The 25,555-nt window shown below is 41.0% G+C and overlaps 1 protein-coding gene across 3 annotated transcripts; it reads left to right on the top strand.

Annotated features, from left to right (window-relative positions):
• Nucleotides 1-1,566: 1,566 nt before the first annotated feature.
• arhgap17b (Rho GTPase activating protein 17b) lies at nucleotides 1,567-25,245 on the top strand. 3 transcript variants are annotated; one of them, XM_069713478.1, is made up of 21 exons: nucleotides 1,567-1,964; nucleotides 6,342-6,381; nucleotides 13,160-13,264; nucleotides 13,910-13,986; nucleotides 14,447-14,558; nucleotides 14,758-14,834; nucleotides 14,973-15,075; nucleotides 15,495-15,563; nucleotides 15,725-15,806; nucleotides 16,296-16,423; nucleotides 17,082-17,193; nucleotides 17,281-17,362; nucleotides 17,621-17,701; nucleotides 18,217-18,330; nucleotides 18,437-18,528; nucleotides 19,864-19,999; nucleotides 20,815-21,099; nucleotides 21,701-21,822; nucleotides 21,907-22,320; nucleotides 23,380-23,431; nucleotides 24,022-24,110. In XM_069713478.1, exons 1-20 carry the CDS (start codon nucleotides 1,912-1,914, stop codon nucleotides 23,385-23,387), a joined length of 2,292 nt encoding a protein of 763 aa, XP_069569579.1. In that variant the 5' UTR covers nucleotides 1,567-1,911; the 3' UTR covers nucleotides 23,388-23,431; nucleotides 24,022-24,110. The 3 variants fall into 3 exon arrangements, with proteins under 3 accessions (XP_069569579.1, XP_069569578.1, XP_069569580.1); XM_069713477.1 differs by lacking the exon at nucleotides 23,380-23,431 and having other exon boundaries at nucleotides 24,022-25,245; XM_069713479.1 differs by lacking the exons at nucleotides 20,815-21,099; nucleotides 23,380-23,431 and having other exon boundaries at nucleotides 1,570-1,964; nucleotides 24,022-25,245.
• Nucleotides 25,246-25,555: the final 310 nt, after the last annotated feature.

The raw sequence follows: 25,555 nt of genomic DNA, 5'->3' as shown, positions 1-25,555 counted from the left end.
GGCAATTCAAAGTGCTTCGCATAAAACCGTTAAAAGCATCAAAACATAAGCCAAAAGAAATCTGCATCCTGCTCCTCTGTTTGCAGAATGAAAATCCTCCTCTTTATTGTTTCCACAGTGCATAGATGTCCACTTTCCCGGAATAAACCAGCGCACAACTAAGAGCGCGACATGTAAAACTACTTTTCCTTGTCGTTTTAAGGCGGTTTGGCGTCCAGTCTCAAGGTGCATCGCGGCCTCCTACGACATACAAACATCTAGCGCCAGAGCAGTCAAAAACCAACTTTAACCTTCCGGGTTCAAACCACCTGACAGCCGTGAGCTTCCTACCTTTATACCTGGGCAACGCATTAGTACAGCTACACCCAACGAAAAAAATAGTGAATAACAATTCAATTCTGCTTATTTCAGCAACACATAGGCTCCTGCAGGTAAATCGGAGCTGTGCCCTTTCACTGGAAAATAGATTATTACAACAGATTACAGGCCTATATAACTATTATAAATGTTACGAACTCTATAACAAGATATACAAGATCTGGAATCGTAGTCTTTTAAAGTACTTAAAAGACTCTACAAAAAAAAAAAAAAAAAAAATCTGTCCATCTGCAGTATACAAATTATAGTTGTGGAAATAAGATAACTTCGGCAGATAAAAGTCCAGTCAGTTTATTAATAAAACAACATACTTTGACCAAAGAGCTGCACAACTTCAGACAGAATTAAAACACACTTGACAGATTTAAAACAAGTTAGACCATCAAAAACACAAAATAAAAGTTTACTAAAGACACACACACACACACACACACAAAAACCTATTTAAAACCAAAACAACAAACAAAGGTAGCCTGTATGAGTAGTCATTAATACTGTAAAAAAAATAAAAAAATAAAAAATGAAATATTAAAAAAGAAAACAATTCTGCCCGGAGACAAGGCTGTGAAGAGTGAAGAAGGCTTTGTTGGTGTCTTCATTATCCTGATGATAAAATGATTCAGTTCAGCGAAGAAAGAAACTGGTGAGCAGAATCCGTCATCAACGAGCAGCGGACACAAGGTGGCAGCAGATCTCCGCGCAACAGCGTGGAGATGGGTAACCAACTGATCTCCAATCAGTCAGGGAGTCTGAGACCCTACGGCTGATGCGATCCAGACTGACCCCGGATCAGTATTCACGGAGTCATTGTTGCTGCTTGTTGGTTATAATTTTTTTTTATTATAGGCTCCAACGTGCTTAAAACAGCTTTCTGGAGACACGTAGTCAGTGTAGCCTAATTTGTTATATATATATATATATTTTTTTTTTTTCATATTTCTGCATTTACTATTAGTAGGCAGTTGTTTACTTTAAGATAGGCTAATTAGAGAAAGTAAAAACTTTGATGTGATTTTTTTTTAATTTTTTTTTAATTTTTTTTAAAGCGTTTAGCCATTTCATGTAGAAGCCTACGACCATGACGGACCAATAGCTAAGTCTGAGAGGGTTTTTTTTTTTTTCTTTTCTTTTTTTGGTGCCAAGGTATCACATGTCAACCCCCGGGCCATGCTTCTTACAGTCGGGAAGTAAAAAAAGGCACTTCCTTCTTCCTACCACACTGGTTGTTCTTGAGAGCAGTCGTCGGTCTCACAGACGCGTCTTGACGCTGGGGACCAAATGTGGACCCGGGGGCCGGTCGGGGTTTTGTTCCCTCTGACTTCTCTGCTCGTCTGAGGCGTCTGACAAGCCGCGGCGGATGACAACGGGTTCGGTCAGGAGTAGCGTTTCAGCCGTAGTGATATAAAAGTGGTCGGAGTGTGCAAGCCCTCTTTCTGCCACAATGGCTGCGACGTAGCGCAACTTTTCTTCGGATCGGTGGTGCCGTTATAACTTTTCCAGACTTGTTGGAGACGCCGAGAGAGACGCGCAGACATGAAGAAGCAGTTCAATCGCATGAGGCAGCTCGCCAACCAGACTGTTGGAAGGTGGGTGTTTTAGTTTGACAACAGCTGATATTACAGAACAGGCCAACCGTATGTTGTTTCTATTTAGTGTCATCTGTCTTCTTGTTGTGGGCGGTGTCGGAAGGGCTGGGCCACGGTTTTCTCTTTAAAAAAAAAAATAAATTAAAAAAAATATATACCTGGACAGTTGATTAAGTTTTTCGGAAAGTAAATCATCAGTTTGCAGTAAAATAACGTCAACACGACACTAAACTTCCCCATATGTCACAAGGACTTTCATCTACATGATTTAAAAAAAAAAAAAAAAAAAAAAAAATTTTTTTTAACACTGCAGGGAGTTGAATGATGTTCCAGATGTGTTTTAACTGAGTATTTTCTCTCATTATGAAAAATAACTTTTAAACTCTCCTATTATCTCAAGACTTAGAAGTGTCTGTGCCAGCAGTAACTGTCATTAGATTTAAGTCTTCAGCTAAAGCTTTTTTTTTTTTTTCTAAATTATAATTGAATCATCTGTCAACTAGTTTTTAGCTGAATTGATTGTTTACTCTTGAACATATATGTATTGATACACAACTGAGAAAAGCAGGAAGTCGTAGCATTTATTATTCCAATTATTTGAGACAAACTATTTATTTACTGTCACAGTAGTTAATTGGTTAATTGCATTAGCTTCTATTATAGGAATTTAATTTACTCGGTGCCTGTAGACAGCAATCATGAGCCCACCGCTCTCTCCCCCCCAGCTCCTCTTTAATAACATGGGCCCCACCTTTGACTACACACGACCAAGATGGTGTTTCTCCAGTTGTAGACGTGTGCACAAACGCATGTTTCCTGATGTATGATGATACAGGCAATAATCCGTAAACCATCCTGTCCTGTAGTCTCGGTCCCAGCAGACCTCTCCAGCCTCATCCTTTCATCAGCAGTCACACAACGTCTCCAGTTGTTACTGTATTAATGAATCAATCAATCCACAGATATGGGGGAGGGCTGATAATGTTCCTTTAAAAGGACTTGTGGGCATTGGCCTTGGATTCCTCACATACATTGCTCCACATGTTGTGTAAGAGCTGTAAAACTCAACAGAGCTGAATGACAGCTGACTTACTGATTGGCAAAGTTTGTTGGCTCACACACGGCCTCTCTGGATTACTTTTGTTTCACTGCTTGCCTAAAAGAAAATGGGAGTTAGAAAATAAATGGATGTGTTTTGATAAAAGATTTGATAAAGCTGTCCAGTTAGGGATCGTAAGAAACAACCTCTAAGGTCAAATCACGGTCAGATTAAATGTTTGTTCCAGTCATTTGAATTAAATATAGCTTTGATTACACGTAATTAACCATAATTATAACGGTGCAGATGAGACCGTCTGACTTTATGATTGATATTTTACGTAAACATAAGTTCACACGGGTCTATTTTCCACCACGTCCAAGGCTTTCTGTTGTTATGTGTGTCATTGTCTCATGAACTTTCAAATCAATGATTAATATGTTGCCAACAAATACATTACACAGACTTATCACCTGATTTGTGACAGAGACAATCTGGTTCACACAGCATGTGAATCTGTGTTTCACCCAGTTTGTGATGATTTGTGGTTTTCTGTTTGGCACAGGAAGGGCCGGGCACACAGGGTTTTTTTGTGGACTAAGCATTTCCATGGTTGTTGACTGGGGACAAACACAGCAGAGGGCCGCGGGACGTCACACAGCCACAGAGGGGTGTTTTTTTTTTTATAACAAAGAGGAAGCCAATTCGATTTGCATGAGATTAATAAGAGGAAGCAGTTGGTTTTACATGTGACAATGTGATAAAAGAAATCAAGGGAGCAATGTCAGTCAATCTGTGGCGCACTCTGGAGGATAAACGTACGCATTTGACCAAAACTTAGACAGTGGGGCGTCCGATAATACATGAATTTGAACAGATGTTTTTATATTTTTGGATTGCGTGTCATTGATCGGTTTTCATACAGGCTTAATAGTTAAAAGTCTGTGCACTGCACACACTCGATTTGTGCATGTTGTACTTTTTCTTCTTCTGCTTTCTGCGAAGTTTTCTTCCAGAGTCTGGGCTCCAGCATTGTGGGAGTCTATTCTTGGAACAATAGCTGCCGGCCAGAGTCGAGCTGTACTCCAGTCAAATCAATGCTAATTCAGTATTGATAAGAACCTAAAGATTGCTCATGTGGCTTTTTCCTTCAGAGACAAAGTGAGCCAATAAAGCCTAATGTGTAACGTGATCATGCAGCTCAGTGTGCAGGTATTCATGTCTGCAGATCGTATATCTAAAACAAATGGCTTATTTGCTCTATTTCTACATGACACTGATTTATTTGTATGCATTTTTGTATTTTCTGTTTTAAGTTCATTTTAATCTGCTAAGGGAAGAAAATCCTTTGGCGTGCAGGACATGATGCTAAAGAAATCGTAGAAATCAAGAAGCCACGGTACACAGTCAGCTCAGGAAAGCTTTTATTGTTTATGAATTTTTGGTACCAATGCTGAAACAGTACCTGGGTTTTTGGTAACAATATCTTAACAAATTTTTTTTTTAAGCACATTTCTATGAGAAACAAAACCAGAACTTAGACAAAACAAAAAAGCAGAGCAGTCTAAACACACAAGGCTTTGATCAAGTAGCCTAAAATTAGCAAAATTTCATGTGAAATCTGAAACGCCAGTGTGTGTGATCAAAGAATAAGTGCACAAGACCACGAATCCAACCCGACTTTGATGTTGACTAAGTGCTGGCATCTCTGCAGAAAATTCAATTTCAACAGCTCTCATAAAAGACATCTCAAAAATGTCTTGTTTTTTTTTTGACCAACGATAAAAAATGTAGACATTTTCAATTTGAAAAACTACAGAAAACTAAAAAATACTTTCATTTAAGAAACTTGCACCAGTACATTTGTGATATAAAATAAAATAAAAAAAAATATTTGCACGATTAAATGATCATCAGAGTAGTCGCTGCTTACTTTGGAGTTTATTGAAAAATTGTTTCAGCTCTTTAAGCGTTTGATTCGTGACCCTTTATTATAGTTGGTGCAACAGACATTGAGTTTTTGGTTAATACCAAAAAAAGTGTCATCAAAATTAAGCTTTGATGCCCAGGCCTGATACTGATAACGTCACTACAGTAAGTTTGACCTGTACTTATACTGAGTGTCCAAAAGCAGAGTTATTGATCAGCTCCTACTGAAAACTGTTTTTAAAATGTTTAAAAAAAAAAACCCCACCAAAAAACAAGACTCCCATGACTTATCATTGATTTTCAGCTTTTGCAGAGATTTCAAAACACCTGCTGGCAACTCAAATATCTGACCTGCTGAATTAAAATCTGCGCTCATGGTCCGAGCCGGAGACGGCAGATGTCAGCCTGAGGCGTTTTCATCATTTCATTTATCAGTGAGGATATTTCAGGCATGAGTGAGTTAAGCCTGCGCTGCATGTGGAGGGTGTAACACGAAGATCTTATTTTGGAGTCTTACAACAGCATTAGGTAACAACTCCTGCGTGGGAGAGGGCTAATTGATCCCTGCGAGATTCAGATCTATAGTGTGGGCCTCGGGGATTTGTGTGCGGAGACGTAATGCGCGTGTGCGTCGGTGGGTTTGTTAGATATTGATAGGGTGCGTGATGACCTCCGTTTGTTGATCTCGCCAGCTCGGCAAGATTCAAAACCCAAGAACCGCCGAGCTGCGGCTGCCCTCTTTTTCAGAGGGAGCTCGAGGTCGCATAAAGAAGCGAATGTGTGTAATGGTTCGGACGTTTTGGAGGTCATTTTGTTAGCGTTTCCTAAGGGTTTTGGAGTGATGTCACCGTGATATTTTCCGCAGACTCTGCTACAATGTGCAGTGTGTTTGGTGTGTTTTAGGCATCAACAAACCACTTGGCAACTCCCACCCTGCTCTACACAAACACGCACACCTTCCTCTGTTGCCATAACAAAGAAGGTTCAGATGACACAACAGGAAGTGTGTTTTTTGTACAGGGTGGAGGAATCCCAACAGGTTCAACATGGCATTTCTGTAAACATGTTGAGTGTGTTGGCACAAATAGTGGCCAGTAATTCACAATATATTCTCATATTCTTCCCGATACATGCGTCATATTGTTTTATTGTGGATTTGAGCATCTTTTGGACTGTGTAATTTGCTACAGGTTCACACAGTGTAAGCTGCAGAGAGGTTGAGCTGGTCTGCTTTAGTCTGCGCAAAACCTGTTTTTGTACAGCAATTTGGGTCACGGACGGCAATCAATAATAGTACAAAAAAAATAAAATATGGCAATACACCCATATACATAAATATAAGTGCACAGGTTAACAGCAACATGACTGTTGCCATTGTCACATATGTCCTTTTGTGTTTCTCCCCACAGAGCTGAGAAAACCGAGGTGCTGAGCGATGACCTCCTACAGGTAAATATCACTTTCTCCTTTCATTTAAGGTCCATGCACATCAATCGTCAGACGTTGATCGTATCCGGTGTCACGGTGTTGACAGTATTCTGGGATGACACTGAATGGTCGTGCCATTTCTGGGTTGTAAAGAAACATTTTAGCTCAACGTTTGGTTAAAAAAAAAAACACACAACAGTATGTGTTGTTGAAGGAATACTAAATCTCGGTTATTCTTAAAAACGGACCCGTGAGTTTTGTTGTCAGATTGTCAGTGTTCTTTTTTCCAGTCCTTGCATTTCGACTGCCAAGTGCTTAAAAAGCTTTTCTTCTGTTAACCGTCTTTGCATTCACAAATCTCACTTCACTTTGTGACATAAAACTGAAAGCAACTTTCAGCACATTTATTTTGTACGTGTGGGTTTGTCGTGAACTAATGTGTTGGTGAAATGGGACATTTAATAGGGTCAGACTTTTGCTTTTTACAGACGGTTTGTAGAGCTTAGTATTTATACTTTACATCGATCAACAGTCAGTTCGCTGGCAGTCAATTTTGATAATCATTTCAAGTAACATGCTTAATATTTCTGGGCCCCAGATTCTCAAACATAACGATTTGAAGATTTTCTTTGTCTATGTGGTCATCAGCTGAATGTATTTGGAAAGGGGCAACGAGAAAAGACTGTTTACACACATTTTTTCCACCAAAGTAGAAAAAGTAAGAACATTTTAATGTCACACTGTGATTTTGTATGAAATTAACCATGTATTGTTGCCGCTAATATGGTGCCTGCAAGAGAGTTTATAAAATGTTTATTGGTTAGTGTTAGTGATATAGTGTCTGTGACACATGAAGGGTGTTCTCTGCCCCAACACCATCTTATTTTAAACTGATGTGTGTGCATGTTAAACCAGCTCGTTTAGATCTCTTTTTCTGGAAGAGTAAAATGCGGAAGTTATCAGAGGACTTCGAAGTTCCCCTCGAATGCTCTGTTAAAGCCATCATGCTGGAGCAGCTTGTTGATGCCAAGTCTCTCTGCAGCTCTGCTGGAGTACAACTGCTGGGCATTAAAACACCACTGGGTAGTTTTTCATTCAGTAATGCCTCACCAGCTCAAGTGTCTCCTGGTTTTCTACTCAAGGCAAACTCTGGCAATGTTCTGTTATCTGGAAATCACACTGCACGTGCACTGTTGTGTGCGCGTGAGTGTGAGTGTTGGGGGATGGGAACACCCTTGCTGGTAAAACTGTGAGATCACTTAGGAATAGAATGTGGAGGATAAATATGACAGAAACTGAGAGAGACAGAGCATGTTTCAGAGAAGAAAGGAGCTTTTGTGGGAGGAAGGTGAAGGAAGGAAGGGAAAAGCTTTCAACAATCCTCATGCAGTCGTGGAAGTCAAAGTTTTATGGCGTGCAGCGGTGAACTATGAACCCTGTGTGCTTTACACACATGCAACACAAACACTTAGTGCAGAGGAAAATCAATATTCCTTATTGAATATGAATAAATACACAGACGCTTGTTTTGCTGCATCTAACTCAAACAGCTTTTCTCTTGAACGGTACTAATAGTTCAATTTCGACCATTGTCCATGAAGCACAGAGCGCACACTGACCCAACCCTTCCACTGAATGCGTTTTCTCGTCTTTGGTCATGAATGACCCGAGCTTTGTGCTGCGTTGGACATTCCTGAAGCTCCGGCTCTCGGTGAGGAATGTGATTGTCAGGATGTCTTTTGGCCCTTCAGCTTCAGGTTGCCTGTCAGAATCTGTGACAAAAAGACGTCGGTCAGGATGTATGGTGCGTGCATAGTTTTAAGATCTGCTGCCTGATTACAGTCATCTCTGTGCAATGTTCAGCTTCCAGTTTCCTGATTCACAGACCAGTGAATCCGTATCAGCGTTGTAATTTAATCACGCTGCCTGGAGATGGGGTCCCCCCCCCTCCCTCTTTAAAAAAAAAAAAAAAAACATGAGCAGAGAAAGAATGATTTTTCCTATCCCCCTCTCCACAAGCTGCTACAGCCCCCTTCTATGAACAGTCCAACTTGAAATTTGACTCGATGGTGCTGTAGTAGTCTTTTTCATTTTTCCATAGTCTTTTGCATTGGGTAAGGCATTTATCTTGTTTGGACACGTCCCGCCTCGGTGGGAGAGTTGAGAAGACTGTCAGACTGGATTACATTTTTCTGCCTGGTGGGTCTAACACTGGCGAGAGTCAGACTGGAACTAGTCCCATATCTCAGTACTCGAATACAAGTGAGGATAAGATGGACCGTTATTGTGGGAGACACTGGACTATGTATGTCATGCTGTATGTTAAGCAGGTGTCTGAGCCAAACAAAACTTGTTGAGTGTGAGTTGGGATTGACACCTCTCTCATGTCTGTACACCAGCGAGAGTTAGCAGATAGTTATCTTAGCATAAATTTGAAAAGGGGGAAATGACTTTAATTCTGTCCAACGGTAACAAAAACTATCCACCATCCTCTCTAAAGTTAAACTTTATACCTTGTTTGTTTAAGTGTAAGATTTTTTTTTTTTTTTTTTTTTTAACGAAAGGTTATGACAACTTTTAGTTTTATTGATTTGGGATTGAGGTACGTATGTGCAAATGGTGTTGCCAAGTATCACTCGCATATCTGAATTGTTTGCTCCACCAAAACAATTTTATTGAATTGTTTTGACCTTTATCGCTGATGAAAGCTGTGTGCTATACGAGAGGAAAAATAACAAGGATTTTCTATCACTTCTGACTTTCTCACTGAGTGATAATTGTACATGTAAATAAAGCCTAAAATGCAGCACAGCCATTGTCTGTAAATTATGTGTTTGGGGATTTTTCTCAGACCACATTGTGATGATAAAATCCGAATTTTTAGCAGTGCAGAGCAGCAGCTTAGAAGTGACCGCTGGAATAGATGAGCTTTGTTTCAGTCATTTTTTTTTTCATACTCGTGTTGTCGTCTCGCAACAGAAACTGAAAATATGTAAATAAGCACAGCTTAGCTGTATTAAAAATAAATTGTATGTGAGCACAGTGCGATGTAAAGGCCTGACTTCATTTATCACAACAGAGAAAATGTGACTAGATGACACATTAGAGTTGGAGGGCAGAGTCTGTCACCTTCAGACAGATGTAGTTGTTTACTCCTGTCTCCAGTCTCTCTGCTCAGCGAAGCCGAGAGGTAGCAATCTTTTCACCCTCGCAGAAAATGTGAAACTAGTCCTTTAAACAAACATGACTCTTTGGACTACATTTGGATCGTGTTTCTGCTCTGTCATCAGCTAGTCAGGCAGTTAACCGTCCTGCCAACAAGGTCAGCCAGCTAGTCATCTGCCAGTGAGCCAGCCGTCAGTGAGCCAGCCGTCAGTTAACCAGCGACTCAGTCAGCTGAAGCAGCTCCAAGCCAAAAAAACAAAACTGTATCCACCCGCCCGGTTCCTCTGTGACTCACTAAATGTTCCATATTTTTTTCTGCACCAGGTCAGGTCGCTCTGCTCACTGTTTTCATTGCTTTCTGAAAAAAAAAAAATGCTGGCAATAACTGGCCTGTAAACCTTTGGACAGCTTTGTAACGGGAGGGTGGAAGGGATCGTCTCTGTTCTGTTAATGGTCAAAGTGTGTGTGGGCTTGTGTGTGTGCAAGACTCTGTTTCCTTAATTGAGCTTCTCTCAGAGGAAATTATCTCTTGTGAGCACAGTAAATCCTGCAGACTAACTGAAGGCTGAAGATCATTGGACTTATGTTATTAGTTATTATGTTATGTTTGATACACAGACATACAAATCAGATTTTCAGAATAACAATTAGCTGGCAATCTTTGAAAAACCCTGAGACTTGTTTGACTGCACTTCCTGCTTTTCTGAAGGTGTTTCCTCTCGAAGCATTTGGAAAATATCCCAATAGTGTGAAGTCAAAATAGACTCACGTCCTTGCTCTTTTTGTGAAAATATAAAAAAAAAATAAAAAAAAAATGAAATGAAATGAAGGTAAGAAACATCCTCATATAATAATAAGTAATTTCCTGCTGCCATCTTTGTTTGAAATAGGAAAAAGTGTTAATCATCTGTTCAACCCTGTAAATTGAATGTGTTGGGAGGCACAAACTCTGTTAAATGTACATCAATCACATAAAGACAAGCACAGAAATGAAAGGCTATTTAAACTTTGAATTATTTTAGATGTGGATTATGCAAAAGAATCTGTGATTCAGTACATGATGATTTGTGTATTTAGCGTGTGTCCTTTTGGTGTACTCTCACAAAAAAACAAAAAAACAAAAACTTTTTATCGACCCAGACAATGTTATTACCGAGCGTCCACCGCTGCAGTCGCTCGGGCTTCTTTCTTCCCGTCTTGGCATCAAGTGTTGGAAGTCTGGTTTCAATCGAGCCGTCACCAGATAGAGCTAGACTTCCATGCATTAATCAGAGCAGCGGATCAGCTGAATGGCGAACAAATCAATTGGATCCATGCGAGGAAGCCAAGTCCAGCTGTGGTCTGGCATGGCACAACCGCTGCAGGAAAGAGGGAGGAGGAAAACTGTCTGAGAGGGAATCTGACGGCGTAAAGGGAGCAGTGAATTAGTGAGGATAAAAGTAAAGGAAGAAAGATGGGATCAGACGACAAATAAAAGGCCCTCAGATGTAGTTGTGCAGCTGGATGTTTACACTGAAACAGGAAGAGGAAGTCAATACTTACGACAGGCAGCTACATGTGTTCAAAATCAGCACATCACAACTTGTAAAGACAGAACTTAAGTGATTTAAATTCATGGTGTTTATAAATATCTCATTCAAATACCTTCATTTTTTTTTAAAACTAATACACACTTTTCCTTTTTTCTACATTTTCTACATTTTGACCATATTAGTGTTGTACGCAAATTAAATATACATATTTTACTTTACATTACTGCTGACCATTTTCCAAAGCGTAATCATTAGACCTTGTAAACCCACTGCCTTCGCTTCATTTTAATATCTATGGAAGGAGGATTGAAACTGGAGATGTTAATGTGACATGGTCATGAAATTATGAGCAGGGATTGGAAACTCTTGGTCGTGGTGCGTTCAAGGAAAATCTGACATTTGGGAGCACAAAATTAGATACCAAATGACAAGATTTTCCATTCAAGAAACTGCAAAATTCAATTTGAACTTTTAGCGTTTTTCATTACGGATCTGCTAACTGTGTCACTTATTGCTGCAGTGGTCATTTAATATATAGTACATCGTTTGTAAATGATCTGTTGTATTATCACAATAGTTTTACGTATATACACAATTGCCACAATTATCCTAAAGCCAAGTCATTATAATTTCCACACGTCATCAAAGGTTCAAAAATTCTAAAGTAAAATCTCTGGTGCTGGACTGCAGAGCTCAGTTATATCATATATTCTGTTTTTAGACCATGAGACCAACAGAGATTCTGTCATACTGTTAATATAACAAGAGATATAGATGGAAATCTATATCTCTTGTTCTATTATTGTTCTATTATGGCAAATCAATTAATATATTGCAATATGGAAGCTTTAAGTGATTTGATGGTTTTTGAATTTGTTTTGTACTGTCCAAAAACTCTGCACTTTTCTTATTTTATCCATGAACCTTTTCTAAACTGACTTTCCAGAAAGTGTAACTCATGTAAGTAAGTCAAGTAAAATTAATGACAAAATTGTAATTGTACAGGTTAAGCTATTTAAAGCATTGCTGAAATAGTAGATACTGATCTTGTTAAGCAGTTTAAGTATCGGTCACAAACAAATTCAGTTTATGTGTTCATGAAAATACACAACTTAGTGTTTATACTTTAATTTGCATAAAATCCCGTACAGCAATCAGTTCCTGCTGTGAGGTACAGTCGATGTTATTCACATTTTAAATTTGGGGAAAAGTAAAGTGAACCTTTAGATCTAGACACACTGTAAGCTAAGAAAACATGTGAAAACAGACTGAACACAAGGAAACATTTTCACCAATTTGACAACACGTGCAGCATTAAGAAAACAATGCTTGTTGTTGCCTTGGTGACTTGTGAAGTTACGAGTAGATTAGCCCACGTGGTTTTGGAAAATGACTTAAAAAAAAGTAATTAGTTGTTTGTTTGATCACATGATTCAGATAATATTCCACATATCTGCAGGAAATCCTTCAGCCTTTCTGTCTTTAACTGTGTTTTCTGTATTTGGAGCCAGTTTCAGTGTATATTCTGCTCTGGAAAAACAGGCTGTGGTGCTGTGAAGTGTACTGCAAAGTGTGCAGTTAAGAGGTTATACATGCAAAACCACCAGTGAGGTGCTTATAATACCTGCTCATCAAGTATAATCAGTAGATCAGGCCTGTGTTCCGAACGGTTCATCCATCTTCCTTGATCGTGTCTCTTCATATCTCACGACCAAAAGCTTTCCCTGTTCTCAGTAAAGATCGTAATCCAGTCTGTGGTACTTATCACCACCGACTCCTTCCATCTGGCTGTTAGCACTACCTGTTGTACCGAGCTACACAAACAGCGCCTACATCCTCCCATCATCTTTCAATAACAAGAGCAGAATGGAAATTTTGGAGATGCATGTGTGCTCGTGCAGCATCTGTGTTTTGATTTGTAGGCCTCACCTGCGTTGTTTCTGTTGAACAGGAAGATGTGTGTGTTGAGAGGATGAAACTGCTGTTACACTATTTCCTTTATCCCGGTTTATATCAGTCATCTGGACTCTTCCTACACCAGGCAGGTTTTGTTTGAACTGATGTTATAACAATGCACTTTTGTGTGTTATGTGCATACGCAGATCGAGAGGCGGATGGAGCTGGTACGTTTGGTGTCACACAACATGCACAAGAGGCTCGTGACATGTCTGCAGGGTCAGCTGGGCACAGACACAGAGAAGAGACATGTAAGAAGCACTGTATCACCCTCTGCTTTTACTCTCTCCTTTGTTCTTCCTCTCAGCAGCTGAACTTTGAACCCATAACCCAATTTCATCATCATCATGGCAACTTGTCACATTTTTGCTCTCTGTAGCGTATAACTCCTACACAAATGAAATAATGGTGAATCACTGTGACACAGCTGTGCGGTAAGTGTTAGCAAGGACCTGCTATCTTGTGCTGTGAACACGTAGCATCTTTTCTTATATAACACATAGATACGAGCGAGACTCAGGAGAAAAATATTCAGCTTTGGCCTCCTGCCAGCTTCACTATCCCTGAGCAGCAAATCCAGCCCACATGGCCAATAAAACTGACAAAACTCAGAGGGAATCACTGTCACATGTTACTTTGTCATACATTTCATTACTTTTCAACCTAAATCATCTGGACAGCGCATTGTTTGACACATGGAATAAATTGTTAAAGTTATATAAATAAGCCAGCAGCTCATGGTAGTTAAGGAAAATTTTGTCTGACTCCGTCTTAGATGTTGATCGTTGTGTTGTCTTTTAGCCTTTTTGTGAACCAAAGTTGAATCGGATCCAAATCAGAAAAAAACCCACAGTTTTTTCAATAAGATTAATGTTTATTTTCTGGTATTCTTGCAGAAAAAGCTGCCTCTGACAGCTCTGTCCCAGACCATGCAGGAGGGAGGCGGTCAGCTTGGAGACGAAAGTCTGATTGGGTGAAAATTTATTACATACACGACTAATTTAAACATCATTTAATATTTAGAATGTAATGGAATCACATTGATCCTAATAATTGAAGTTAAACATGGAATATGATTACAATCATGATAACAGGGGAACTCATTGTTTCGGTGTATATATGTCTATATTTGTTTCTTTCTTTCTTAGCTGTATATATATATATTTATGTTTTATATGTCTATTTTTGTCTGTCTGTTTTTGTTTTTGCACACTGAGAGAACAACTTACAACCGGAGTCAAATTCCTTGTGTGTATTAACATACTTGGCCAATAAAGCTGATTCTGATTCAGATTTTCATGTGTCTCTTTGTGTTATATTCACTAGAAAATGTTAGTAATTGTGAGAAAAGTAGTGATAACTGTCATATTTGCCATTATTCCTCTCTGTGTGTGTGCGTGCGTGCGTGTGTGTGTGTGTGTGTGTGCGAGCAGCAAGATGATGGATGTGTGTGGGGAGGCAGAAAGCAGGTTAGCCACTGAACTGATGCAGCATGAAATGCAGCTCGAGAGAGACATTCTGGATCCTCTCAACCAGGTGGCAGAGGTAAAAATCGAATTGTAATTTCTTTATTTAGGTTGTACATTTTGGTATTTGTGGTGTAGGACTTATCTATTTTAAATAGTTTGAGTGGGATTCATGTTTTTTTGTTCTTTATAATTCATATTGACAGAAATGTTCTTACAGGAAAGTTACTGCATGTGTACTCATGCATTTTTAATGATCCTCACTGTTTCTCTCGCAGGTGGACATTCCCAACATACTAAAACAGAGGAAGCAACTCGCCAAACTGGTCCTCGACTATGATTCAGCAAAGACAAGGTGCATTTGGATTTAAGTCTAAATACTTTTCTGCACTTTTAGGATTTTGAGAACAAGTGTGACTGTTACCATGGATCTCACACTTTGTGTGCTTACTGTAGACATACCTAAGTGTCTAAATAATTTCTTGGCCTGCAGGTGGTACCAGGCAACAAAGTCCAACAACATGGCCATGGCAGCTAAGGTCGATTCTCTCAAAGACGAGATGGACGAAGCTCTCAATAAAGTAGAAATATGCAAGGTAGATTTTGTTTTAAATCTCTCCGTCAGTGCAGAGTTTTTAGATTTACCACTCAAAACAGACTGTATAGTGGTATGACATAACGGTGATATAACAATCCCTGTGGTTTATGTATGCTGTATATACAGAATTTAATGGAGGCATGTCTAAACTAATAGCTGTACATTCTGGTCAGGGCCTCTGTATAAGGTCGGGATCATATCTAATGAACAGGCTGAACAAAGGGAGCCCTGTAACAGGATTGGATCAGGACAAACATACTATACACATTATTAGGACCATGTAATTAAAGGTCATTGCTTTGTCATCTGGAGTTCATCTGTGTCTTAATGAAGAGTTTATTGGTAAAGCCCAGCAGAGGGTTTAAGGTTGCCGTCAGGCTTGCCAAGTATGGAAAAATATGTTTTTTCATCTCACAGGACCAGCTCTCTGCGGACATGTATAACTTTGCTTCCAAAGAGGGAGACTACGCACGCTACTATGTCATGGTGAGAACACCTCAGTTTAGTGGTAATGGTTTGGAACTAAAATGGAAATGGAAATGTGATGCAAATATGGTCCGATCTTCTATAACAGTCTTAATACCTGCTTCATATATGCCAGAGTTTCGTATACGTGATCTGTGTTTATGTTTGTGTGTTCATACTAGTTATTAGAGGCCCAGGCAGACTACCACAGGAGGTCTCTGGTTGCTCTGGAGGCAGCTATACCAACCATCCAAATACAGCAAGGTAAACAACAGAACATAAAAAAGACATTTATTAAATATGCAAACAATATAAAAAACACAACCTGCGCATTTTTCCTTGTGGTACAGTTGTATTGTAAAACCCAGAAATGACTCTGAGCTGCTGTTATACTGGTCGACAGTGTAAAATATAATGCAGCTTTCTCAAAAGAAGCAGAACATTTCACACTGTGGATGTTTATTTACTGAAACCTAGAGCAGTGTGGAGGTATCAAAAAGCAATAGCCAGCAGTTTGTGGTTCTTTTTTGTGTGCATGCATGTGCTTAACAAAGAAAGTATCACCGTGACATCTGAGCAGAAGGATGTAAAGTGAAACAGAAGAAAAGTAGTTCTTACAAAGTGGATTTTCAAGCTGAACATTTTGAAATGTAGGAATATTTGCTGTTAGATACAGAACTAAAGAAGAATGGTTGACAGACATGACATAGAGATAAAAACTGAGAGGACAGGGATGATGCCCCTCTCACCTAGACTCCTGGATGGAGAAGCCGGCGTTCGGCACGGCGCTGGAGGAGCACCTGAAGAGGAGTAACCGTGAGATCGCTCTACCCTTAGAGGCCTGCGTCATGATGCTGCTGGAGACTGGCATGAGGGAGGAGGTATGGATGTACTGATAGAGAAGGAGATGCATCGCTAAAGTAGGGCAAAGTTGAGGGTTAATTGAGCAGAATTTGGACATGAATTTGTAGTCATAAAACTTTCCCGCTCCTCTCTGTTTGAGCTGGAAGGAGATGTGGGTCATGTGGACTGCTCTCTACAAATGATGGCATGTACAATCTGGAAACAGCTGTGGCCAACTTGTGGTCAGCTAGTCTTGGGCCTGCGGGAATAAGAATGTGTGTGTGTGTGTGTGTGTGTGTGTGTGTGTGTGTGTGTGTGTGTGTGTGTGTGTGTGTGTGTGTGTGTGTGTGTGTGCGTGCGTGCGTGTGTGCGTGTGCAGGCAGGCATCTGTTAACCATTAGCATGTTCGCTGTTGCACTCTTTAAATTTAACAATCTGACTAGACTCTCCGTTGAGTCCGACCTAAGACATTTTTATGAACGGACACAAGGCTCTTTGTCTGGTGCTCATCCTGAAAGAAACACATCTCTGTTAGTAAGAAAGCAAAATCCTCTTATAACATTCTCAAACATTTAGTGGATGGTTTACTTTACTTCTCCTTTCCTGCTACTGACCCGGACTCACTTCTTTAGTTTGAGGATGCAAATCGGTCCCTTGTGCTGATATGTACTCACTCTCTCCATATCTTCCTTTCAGGGTCTCTTCAGAATAGCAGCTGGAGCTTCCAAACTGAAGAAGCTAAAAGCAGCGCTGGACTGCTCCACCTCGCAGCTCGAGGAGTTCTACTCTGATCCCCACGCAGTCGCTGGTACAACCTCCTCTACAAATCCATCTAAAGTGATACCATCTGCTTCAGATCATTTTCTCAGAGCATTTTTTTTTTCTTCATACACAGGAGCCCTGAAGTCCTACCTCCGGGAACTTCCTGAACCTCTAATGACTTTTGGCCTGTACGACGAGTGGTTACAGGCCTGCAAGTAAGTCAGCACGTACACGTCTCTTAATATCCTGTAAAAAAAAAAAAAAAAAAAAAAAAGAACATGGTTACCAACACAGAGCTAATAAACTTTAAACACACACCTGAAGTTGGCTGTTTTCTTGTAGTCATGTAACAGGCAAATGTATGTGTGTGTGTGTGTGTGTGTGTGTGTGTGTGTGTGTGTGTGTGTGTGTGTGTGTGTGTGTGTGTGTGTGTGTGTGTGTGTGTGTGTGTGTGTGTGTGTGTGTGGTTTCAGTGTGTCTGACCCTGACAAGAGGCTTCAGGCCTTATGGGTGACATGTGACCGTTTGCCAAAGACTCACAAAGCCAACCTCAGGTATGAGCATCTTCACCTCGGTTTTACTCTCCTGTATTCTGTTCTGTACATGTTGTATATAAAGCTCTTCAGAGTTTATTTATGTTCCATTTCTCACTTTGATTAATACAATTAATACAGCGTTTAACAAATTGTTAAATAGATATAGATAAGGCATTTTGATGCCTTATGAAACATCTCATTAGAGCACTAACTTCCCCAAAAGTGGGGGTCATGACCCCACAAGCGTTTCCAAGATAAATATGAGGGGTCAAAGATAATTAAAGAGAAAGGGTGATTTGTTTTCTTTGTGAAATACTTTTAGTAACCTGCATCTAACGATCCTTCAAGTAAAGGTCACGCTGGTTAAAGCACCTGGAGGTCACGTCCACATCAAGCTCATTATTTTTGCTTGAAGGGGTCAGAGGCCTAAAGATTGAGAGCCACTGCCTAAACATTTTTGTTAACAAGTGTTAAACAACAACAACGACAGCATTTTTATGGAGGTTCTAAAGCAGTTTGAGTCTCTGTTGCAGGTATCTGGTGAAGTTCCTGTCTAAACTGGCTCAGGACAGTGACGTCAATAAAATGACTCCCAGCAACGTTGCCATAGTCCTGGGACCCAACCTGCTCTGGGCAAAAACTGAAGGGTGAGCATCTTTTACACTGTTCACCTCATATTTATGTTTTTCTTGTAACCAGAACGAGCAGAGATGATTAAGCTAACCTCGTCTGCATTTCTTTGTTCGTACTCAGGACGCTGGCAGAGATGGCTGCAGCTACATCTGTCCATGTCGTGGCCATCATTGAGCCCATTATCCAGCATGCTGATTGGTTCTTCCCTGAAGGTAAACATCTCTGCCTGTTGTATTTGTAACAACACTTCTTCTCTCCATCTTAACTAATTCAGTAGAACTGAAAAGAAAATGCATTATTGGTAATGTACTCTGCACGTTGTTTGGCATGCATATTTCTGATGATAACTGTCTAAACATAGACAGTGTGCTGTTGTATCAATGTCCATTGAATGCAGCTGTAACAGAAATATTTGGAGAACATTGATTTGGGATGTTTGGTCTTTGGTCTTGTCTAAAGAAAAAAGGTCCTTCTTCCTCTGCTCTCCTGATTGCTCTTTCTCTAACAACATATATATAATACATAAGCTCAGGATCATCCTCTGTAGGGTGCCAGTGGGCATTTGGAGAAATGCTGGAAGTCAATGAAGGACGTAAAAGTCACAGAGACAGAGAAGAGACAGACCGTAGACCATATCAACAATTCAAACAGCTGCATTCCACTGCTTCCGGCTACATTTTGTTGCAGCTGCGACACGGCTGCTAAAGCTGATCGGAGCCACTTTAGACAATACTATTCCACCAGGAGCCCAACGGTGCATTTCAGAAACAGCCCAGAGGCAGATCTCCACTCCACTGAAAATACGTGGCGAGTGTATTTCGTATTTGGTAGTATTTTTGATGGAGTCAAGCTGCACAGAGCAAATCAGCCTGGCACCCAAAAACACCCCGTGCAGACTCCCCATCGCGCATCTTGGTCTTTGGTCTTTCAAGTAGGAGAAGAAATGCGTTCTACTCTTACTAACAAGCGCTGTATGCGAAATATAAATATGAAATGATTATGAGAATGCATTTTTAATAAATAAAACACAGCCACCTGAATTAACTTTGTCTGTAGGGCTGCGTAACAACAAACTCGGCAATATCAACGATAAACTGAAAGAAAACCATTTAACTACATGGCGGACTAACCCACAGTAGAAGCACAAAAATCTAAGAAAAGTGGCCAAATCGGCAAGTCAGCAAAATTCGACACTCGGGTTCTGAAACGCTCCAATGAGGTCATGACGACGGGCAGGGTACGAAACAAGACGGCATCGCAGGAATGGCACCATAGACCCGTGTCCAGAGAAATCCGAGGGCAAGAGTCTAGACCCACGCTGGCTGCTCTCGGGCTGTGCTCAGGCATGACGGTGCTTTGAGCACATTACCATTCAAGGACATTGTAGTCACAATGACAATGTTATCATGTTGACGTCTGCAAGTATAATGTTTATAGTGTGTGTGTGGGGGGGAGGGAGGGGGGGCAGTCAGCAGGGGATAGGCTCCAGCTTGTACAATTATAATCTTCACCATTTCTTATCTATCTGCTTCTCCTCCTTGCTCCAGAGGTGGACTTCAACGTTTCAGGCATGTTCGCTATGCCCACCCATCCAGCCACCCCAGACCCCGAACCTGGCCTGGACAGGAAACGCCCCGGCAGCCTGGGGCAGGACGGGGACAGTCACACCCCCCGTAAAGACAGGTACCTGTCTCGCCCCAACCTCAGCCTCAGCCTGCCCCTCACCCTCCCGTCCCGTCCCAAGACACTGAGCAGGCAGGAGTCGCGGGGCCCAGCTGTGTCGGCCCTTTATGTAGTGGCCGACGAGTCCATCACAGTCACTGAAACGCCCACTGAAGATCTGCCCAGTCCAGACTTCAAAGCTGTGCCTTAGTCCCATGAATCCAGTTATTAATAAGTAAAAGAAGGGAATAATGTCTTGTGTTATTTGTGCACCACATTTGTTTTATGTCGAGGTAATTCCATCACAAGCTAATCGGTTATGTTTTCTTCAAGGATGGTACAGAACATGATGAAAAAGTCGTTTTCTTTCAGATATCTTTATGGAACACAAATCATTTTCAGCAATGTTGGGACACCATTTTGTCCAGTTTTATTTCTCTTGTGCTACTGTTGTGTACTCTTGTGTTATCTCCTTAATTTCCAATTAAAGCCTAGGTCTCACTCTAGGTTGCTGGTTTTATGTTTTGTGTGGGCTTCCTGTGTTGCATTTTGTCTGGATGGTGTGGCATCTGTTTCCTCTGTCCCTGCAGTGGCATTGCAGTCCAAAGTTGGTCTGTTTAAAAGGTCACTGTCACGTGGTCTGATGTCCTCTTTGGGTTCTTTCTGAACTGGTTTCGCTGAACTCAGGAAGTCGCGTCTCTTTCTGTCTCTCGCAACATTTCTCACTGCTCTCGCTGGTTTTATTTTTTGTCTCTCTCTCTGTCTCTTGCTCCTTCACTCTGTCTGATGGCGTGTGGTTTGCTCTCCTGAACTCTCTCCCCTCTCCCCCTTCCTAGCACTGTTAACAAACAGCCGGAGCCCACTCCACGCAGAGCCACCACTGTAAATAGAAAGCAGTCACAGCTAACCTCACCTACCTTCCAAACCCCATTGCCCCCTCTGGAAGCCGGGGGTCCTACCCAGCTTGAGCCGCAGCCCCAGGCTTGGTCCCTGGCTGCAGAGGCTGAGCTGCCTGGCCTGAGTGGTGCTGGTATTGGTGGTGTTGGTGGTCTGGGTGGTGGGGTCCAGGTAGCCACAGTGCAGCCTCAGGTTGTAACCCAGCTCAGCGCAGAGGAGAGCAGGTAAGGAGCGAGCTGAGGTAGCAACAATACTCCACCGTCTGCTCGCAGCCAATCAGCCAATCCGGAGCTCGCCCACCCTTTATGTTTGTCGTGTGTTTTATATTTTTTTTTAATTTGAGTTTACAGTTCCCATACTGAAAGTCATAAAACAGAAAATCATGGGAATAACAATGTCTATAATGTCTCGCTTTCGATTTGGCTTCATTAATACAGAACGTGATGCGGTGAAGATCATGTTATGCTTTGTTCCCTCTCCTCTGCTTGTGATGATTGACAAAATGTTCCTATTTTTAATGACATATTCTCCTTCCTTCCTGCCTGCTTGTCAGCGTGTTTGTCTGGGTGTTTGATTACTGTGTGGCATTATCTGAGTTTGCATGCAACACATTACAGAACACTTGTTCAGTCTCTTGATTTTGCATCCTCGTCCCTGTTCTTGTTGTTCTTCACGTGATAACCTTCATCAATGAATGGAAAGACGTGCAGTTTGTTTTGTATACTATGCATGGATTCTTTCACCGGTGTAGCACCTGGTCATTGAATGTAGAGAGCAGATGGCACGTAAATGGTTTAACATTTTGAACCTGTTATATTTCTACAGCCCAGCCCGTGAGCTGATGTCCACCCCCCCGCCCCAGAGGAATGGTTCAGTCCATCTTACAGTAGGAACCCCGCACACTCAGGGCGGATCTAGAGGACCGAGTCCCCACATGGTCCGCAGAGGTGAGAGAATGTACATTTCTATTGCGATTATTTAATAACGGTAATATTGTAAATTACACTGAGTAATTATGTTCTCTTCTGAAGGCACCAAGAAGCAGGCGCCAGCTCCGCCCAAACAGGCCAGCCCCTTCGCCTCGCAGCTCAGTAACACCCACATCCCCGGTTCCCCTCATCACCCACCCATCACACCCCGCCGTCACCCCAGCAAAGAGGGCCTCATCCATGCCCCGAGTCATCCCCCACCGCAGCCACCTCAACCCCACCAGGCCCAGGGGGAGTCAGAGCCCTCTCCCCCTAGGACCCCCACCCCTCCTGACACTCCGCCTCATGATGGATTGCACTCCAACCCGCTCTCTTCCTACCACTCTGGGTCTCTCCCCCGCCCCTCTAGGCCTGCTCCGAGGCCACGGCCCCGACCCAGCATGCCGCCGCCCCCACAACCTGCAGCAAACGACGACGGTAATGGCATCTGCAGCTCGGCCTCCAAGATCATAACAGGTAAACCGTCTGTCCCGTGTGCCTCGCAAACACTGTTTTTCTATATTTGTTTTGTAAAATGATACATTTATATCGTAAATGCAGAAATCAAGAAAGCTTAGTCATATGTTAGTGTAATTATGCTGTAACAAAAATATTATTGGAAGAAGTTGTTCTATGTTTGTATGTGTGTGCAACACGTGTGCTGAATGATCACGGTTATCTAGTGGAAATTTTCATCAAGCTCCAAATAGAGCAGGTTCTTCAGTCGATACTGTCAGTGGTGGTGTAGTTAAATAAAAACTAGCCACACTGTAATTTAAAAAGGTACAGTCAAAGTCACACGTTCAAAACCCTACTTTAGTAAATATACAGAAGTGGCAAGAGCATCATGCACTTTTGAAATGAAAATATAGTATTAAATTATTACTGTATTATTGTTATTACAGATTCGTGGACTACTTAAGGTCCTTCATACATGAATTACCCTATAATTGTACATGTATTTTTTTTTTAAATTATATTTTGTATTATTAATCTGCAATTGCAATGTAACTGCAGCTGTTACATAAAAGTGCACAAAGTACAACATTATCATGAATGATTATAATGATGTCAATTTTAAAGTAGCAAAACGTGGAAAACAAACTACAGAACTTGAGCAAATACACTCGGGACCACTCACCTCTTAAATACAGCGGAGTACTTACTCTGGAGTATTAAGAGGCATAAAATTGAAATAGTCAAGTAGTGACATTCTACCACTGAAGATACTCAACAGTGAAAGAGTTTACCGTTTGTACAGGTGGGTTTTTGAAACCATTTTTATAAAAAGATTTTGCAATTCAAGATGTAATGAAGAACACGTCATCTTCAGTGACGTTTAGGCGTTGCATCGACTGAAATCACTCGCTGTCCGTCTTCTGACACTGTATGCACTTCAGTATTGAGCAATTTCAGTTTCCTCTCAGGGCGCCGCTGTATTTAGCTCCTCGGCTTTTGGTTTCACTGCCTCATAGTCGCACTCTAAATGGAACTGTGGTGATCTGAAGCATGACAGGAAATGTGTAAATATTACAGATGTCTGAGCTGCCGGCCTGTCTGTAGGATGAGCTTTGAAAGGCAGGCAATGGTAAGGACCTGATTGGCTGATGTGCTGGGCTTGCTTTCGTGTCCGTTGCATGTTTGAGTCTGTGTGGGGAAACCAGACCTGCAGGCTTTTTTTTTTTTTCTTTTAGTGTAAGATCGCATACTGTATACTGAATAGTTATGTCTAATGGGATGTGTTTTTGCTGCGCTTTAACGGCTTTCCAACAACACTCACATGTTCATGATTCGCCAGTGTTGAGGTTCAGTGGCTTTTGGTTGCTAACAGTTTTCTGTGATAACTAACCTGCCCCTAAAACAAACTTGTTATTCTGTATGTGCGTTCTCTTTTTCTTGCACCGATTTGTCAAGAAGTTCTGTTGCATTTAAAGATTAACACACCAAGGAAACTCTTTTAATAACTGCATCCGCCTCTAAAAAAAAAAAAAAAGTTACTTAACTGATATTATATATGCAGAATTGACCAGATTTAATTTCGAGAGCAATCCTTGGTGTCTTACTGAGTGTGGAAAGGTGGCACGTGTGTGTGCTGCCAAGTTTGAAACTGTGTGTATGCAGCTTAGCTTTGGTGTATTGACTTGTTTGCTGACTGGTCCCTCTAACTATCCTGTGCAGATGGAGGCCTGGTCCTGAAGGGGTTCGCAAGAGCTATCATCCCCGAGGTGATTACAGACCAACAAGGGGAGAGCTCTGCTGGTCACGAGCCCGCCGCCACCCCAAACAGAGAGCAGGCAGAGAGCACTGCTCTGTGAAGAGAGAGGGATCCTCCTACACGCAGCAGGTCCAAATTTGAATGTTTAGAATCAAATTTCAGACAGGTAACCCAAAGTGCACCAGTGCACTCCAGCTCTTGACGGCTCCACTCACATGATGCCAAAAACAAAAGGTGCCTTTTCACAGACTCAAACCAGAAACCTCATCTCACAGTGGTGGTCCAGACCACAGCTCTCCTGTCCAGCTGTCAACTTTCTATATTATTCCATAATATTTCACACTGAACTCTTTCCGCTCCACATACTGCTGGGTATTTTCAAATTGGACTGCAGAGGCAGTGCCTTGCTAGGCACAAAGCTAATTAAACATAGAACCTCAATAACATAGCAGCTCAACTCGAAGAGTGCTGGTTAAGCTGCAACGCTTTCTTGTGCCTTTTAAAAACAAATCTTGCTGTCAATACTAAAGATTCAATGATACGAATTCTTTTGGAGACAAAACTGTAAATCTGGTTTTAGCAATAGGTTTTTACCACGTAGACTCTTTAGTTAGTATTTTTTTCTGCAGCACAGTGTTGAGATATTTGAGTTTTAAGAAGCCAATGATTATCTATTTATCATGATGTTCTTTTTTTTTTTCCCCAATTTAACACTTTCAACTGGCTAAATGTGATGTCCAGCTTCGACGGGCTTTGTGTCACACTTCAACAGCATACCAAAGGGCCAAAGCAATTTTAGCTCAAATTTAGAGCTGTTCGGCTTATGTTGTGGTTGCTAATGACCAAATATTTTTGGCAAGAGTGCAATATAAAGTGCAGTCGTCTTCCAGTGGTGTCCCCAGCGCGTAGGCTGCCCTCTTTGGTAATTTGGGCAGTTTTACTTCATTATATCTAGTAATCTAGTGAGTTGGAATTAAATGTTTTCCCTCCTGAATTTTATTTGATTTCCACTGACCTGATTGACAAAACTGAAAAATTAATTTGATGCTCAAAAAAGTGATTTTATCATTAAAAGGGATTTTTTTTTTCTTACCAAAAAGATTATAGCTGTTGTAACTGATCTCAAACTCAAAGCAATGACCAAAACACAACCAAATAAAAATGTCTTTGTGTATAATTTCACAAGCTTTGCCTTGTAAGGGTATTTTTTTTTTAATTATTATTTCTCAGCATTTATATGGTGTTTTTTCTGCACATAATGCATCATACAATGCATCATTACTCTTGATAATTAAAGATTGTTAAAATGTTAAACCGTGTTTTAGCTTTTTTTTTTTTTCATTTTCATGTCATTTAGCAATATTTTGCCATAAAAATCTTCAAACGAAGCTGTACAAAAAAAACCCCACCCGCAGTCAGTCATCATAGTAGGCTTGAATATATAAAATTAGGTATTATAAAAAAAAAAATTTGACCACTATTTTTCAATGCACCTCA

Source organism: Brachyistius frenatus, unplaced genomic scaffold, assembly GCF_029030835.1.
Source record: "Brachyistius frenatus isolate BFR_SWC_R1_liver_20210118 unplaced genomic scaffold, ASM2903083v1 Contig_119, whole genome shotgun sequence".
Taxonomy (NCBI): domain Eukaryota; kingdom Metazoa; phylum Chordata; class Actinopteri; family Embiotocidae; genus Brachyistius; species Brachyistius frenatus.
This window is presented reverse-complemented; position numbering and strand designations above follow the sequence as displayed.

Excerpts from the sequence above, each read along its gene's own strand:
- arhgap17b (XM_069713477.1), top strand. The coding sequence starts at position 1,912 with ATGAAGAAGCAGTTCAATCGCATGAGGCAGCTCGCCAACCAGACTGTT. Across the intron at positions 17,194-17,280 it reads TGATCCCCACGCAGTCGCTG|GAGCCCTGAAGTCCTACCTC; the intron begins GTACAACCTCCT and ends CTTCATACACAG. Across the intron at positions 17,363-17,620 it reads GAGTGGTTACAGGCCTGCAA|TGTGTCTGACCCTGACAAGA; the intron begins GTAAGTCAGCAC and ends GTGTGGTTTCAG.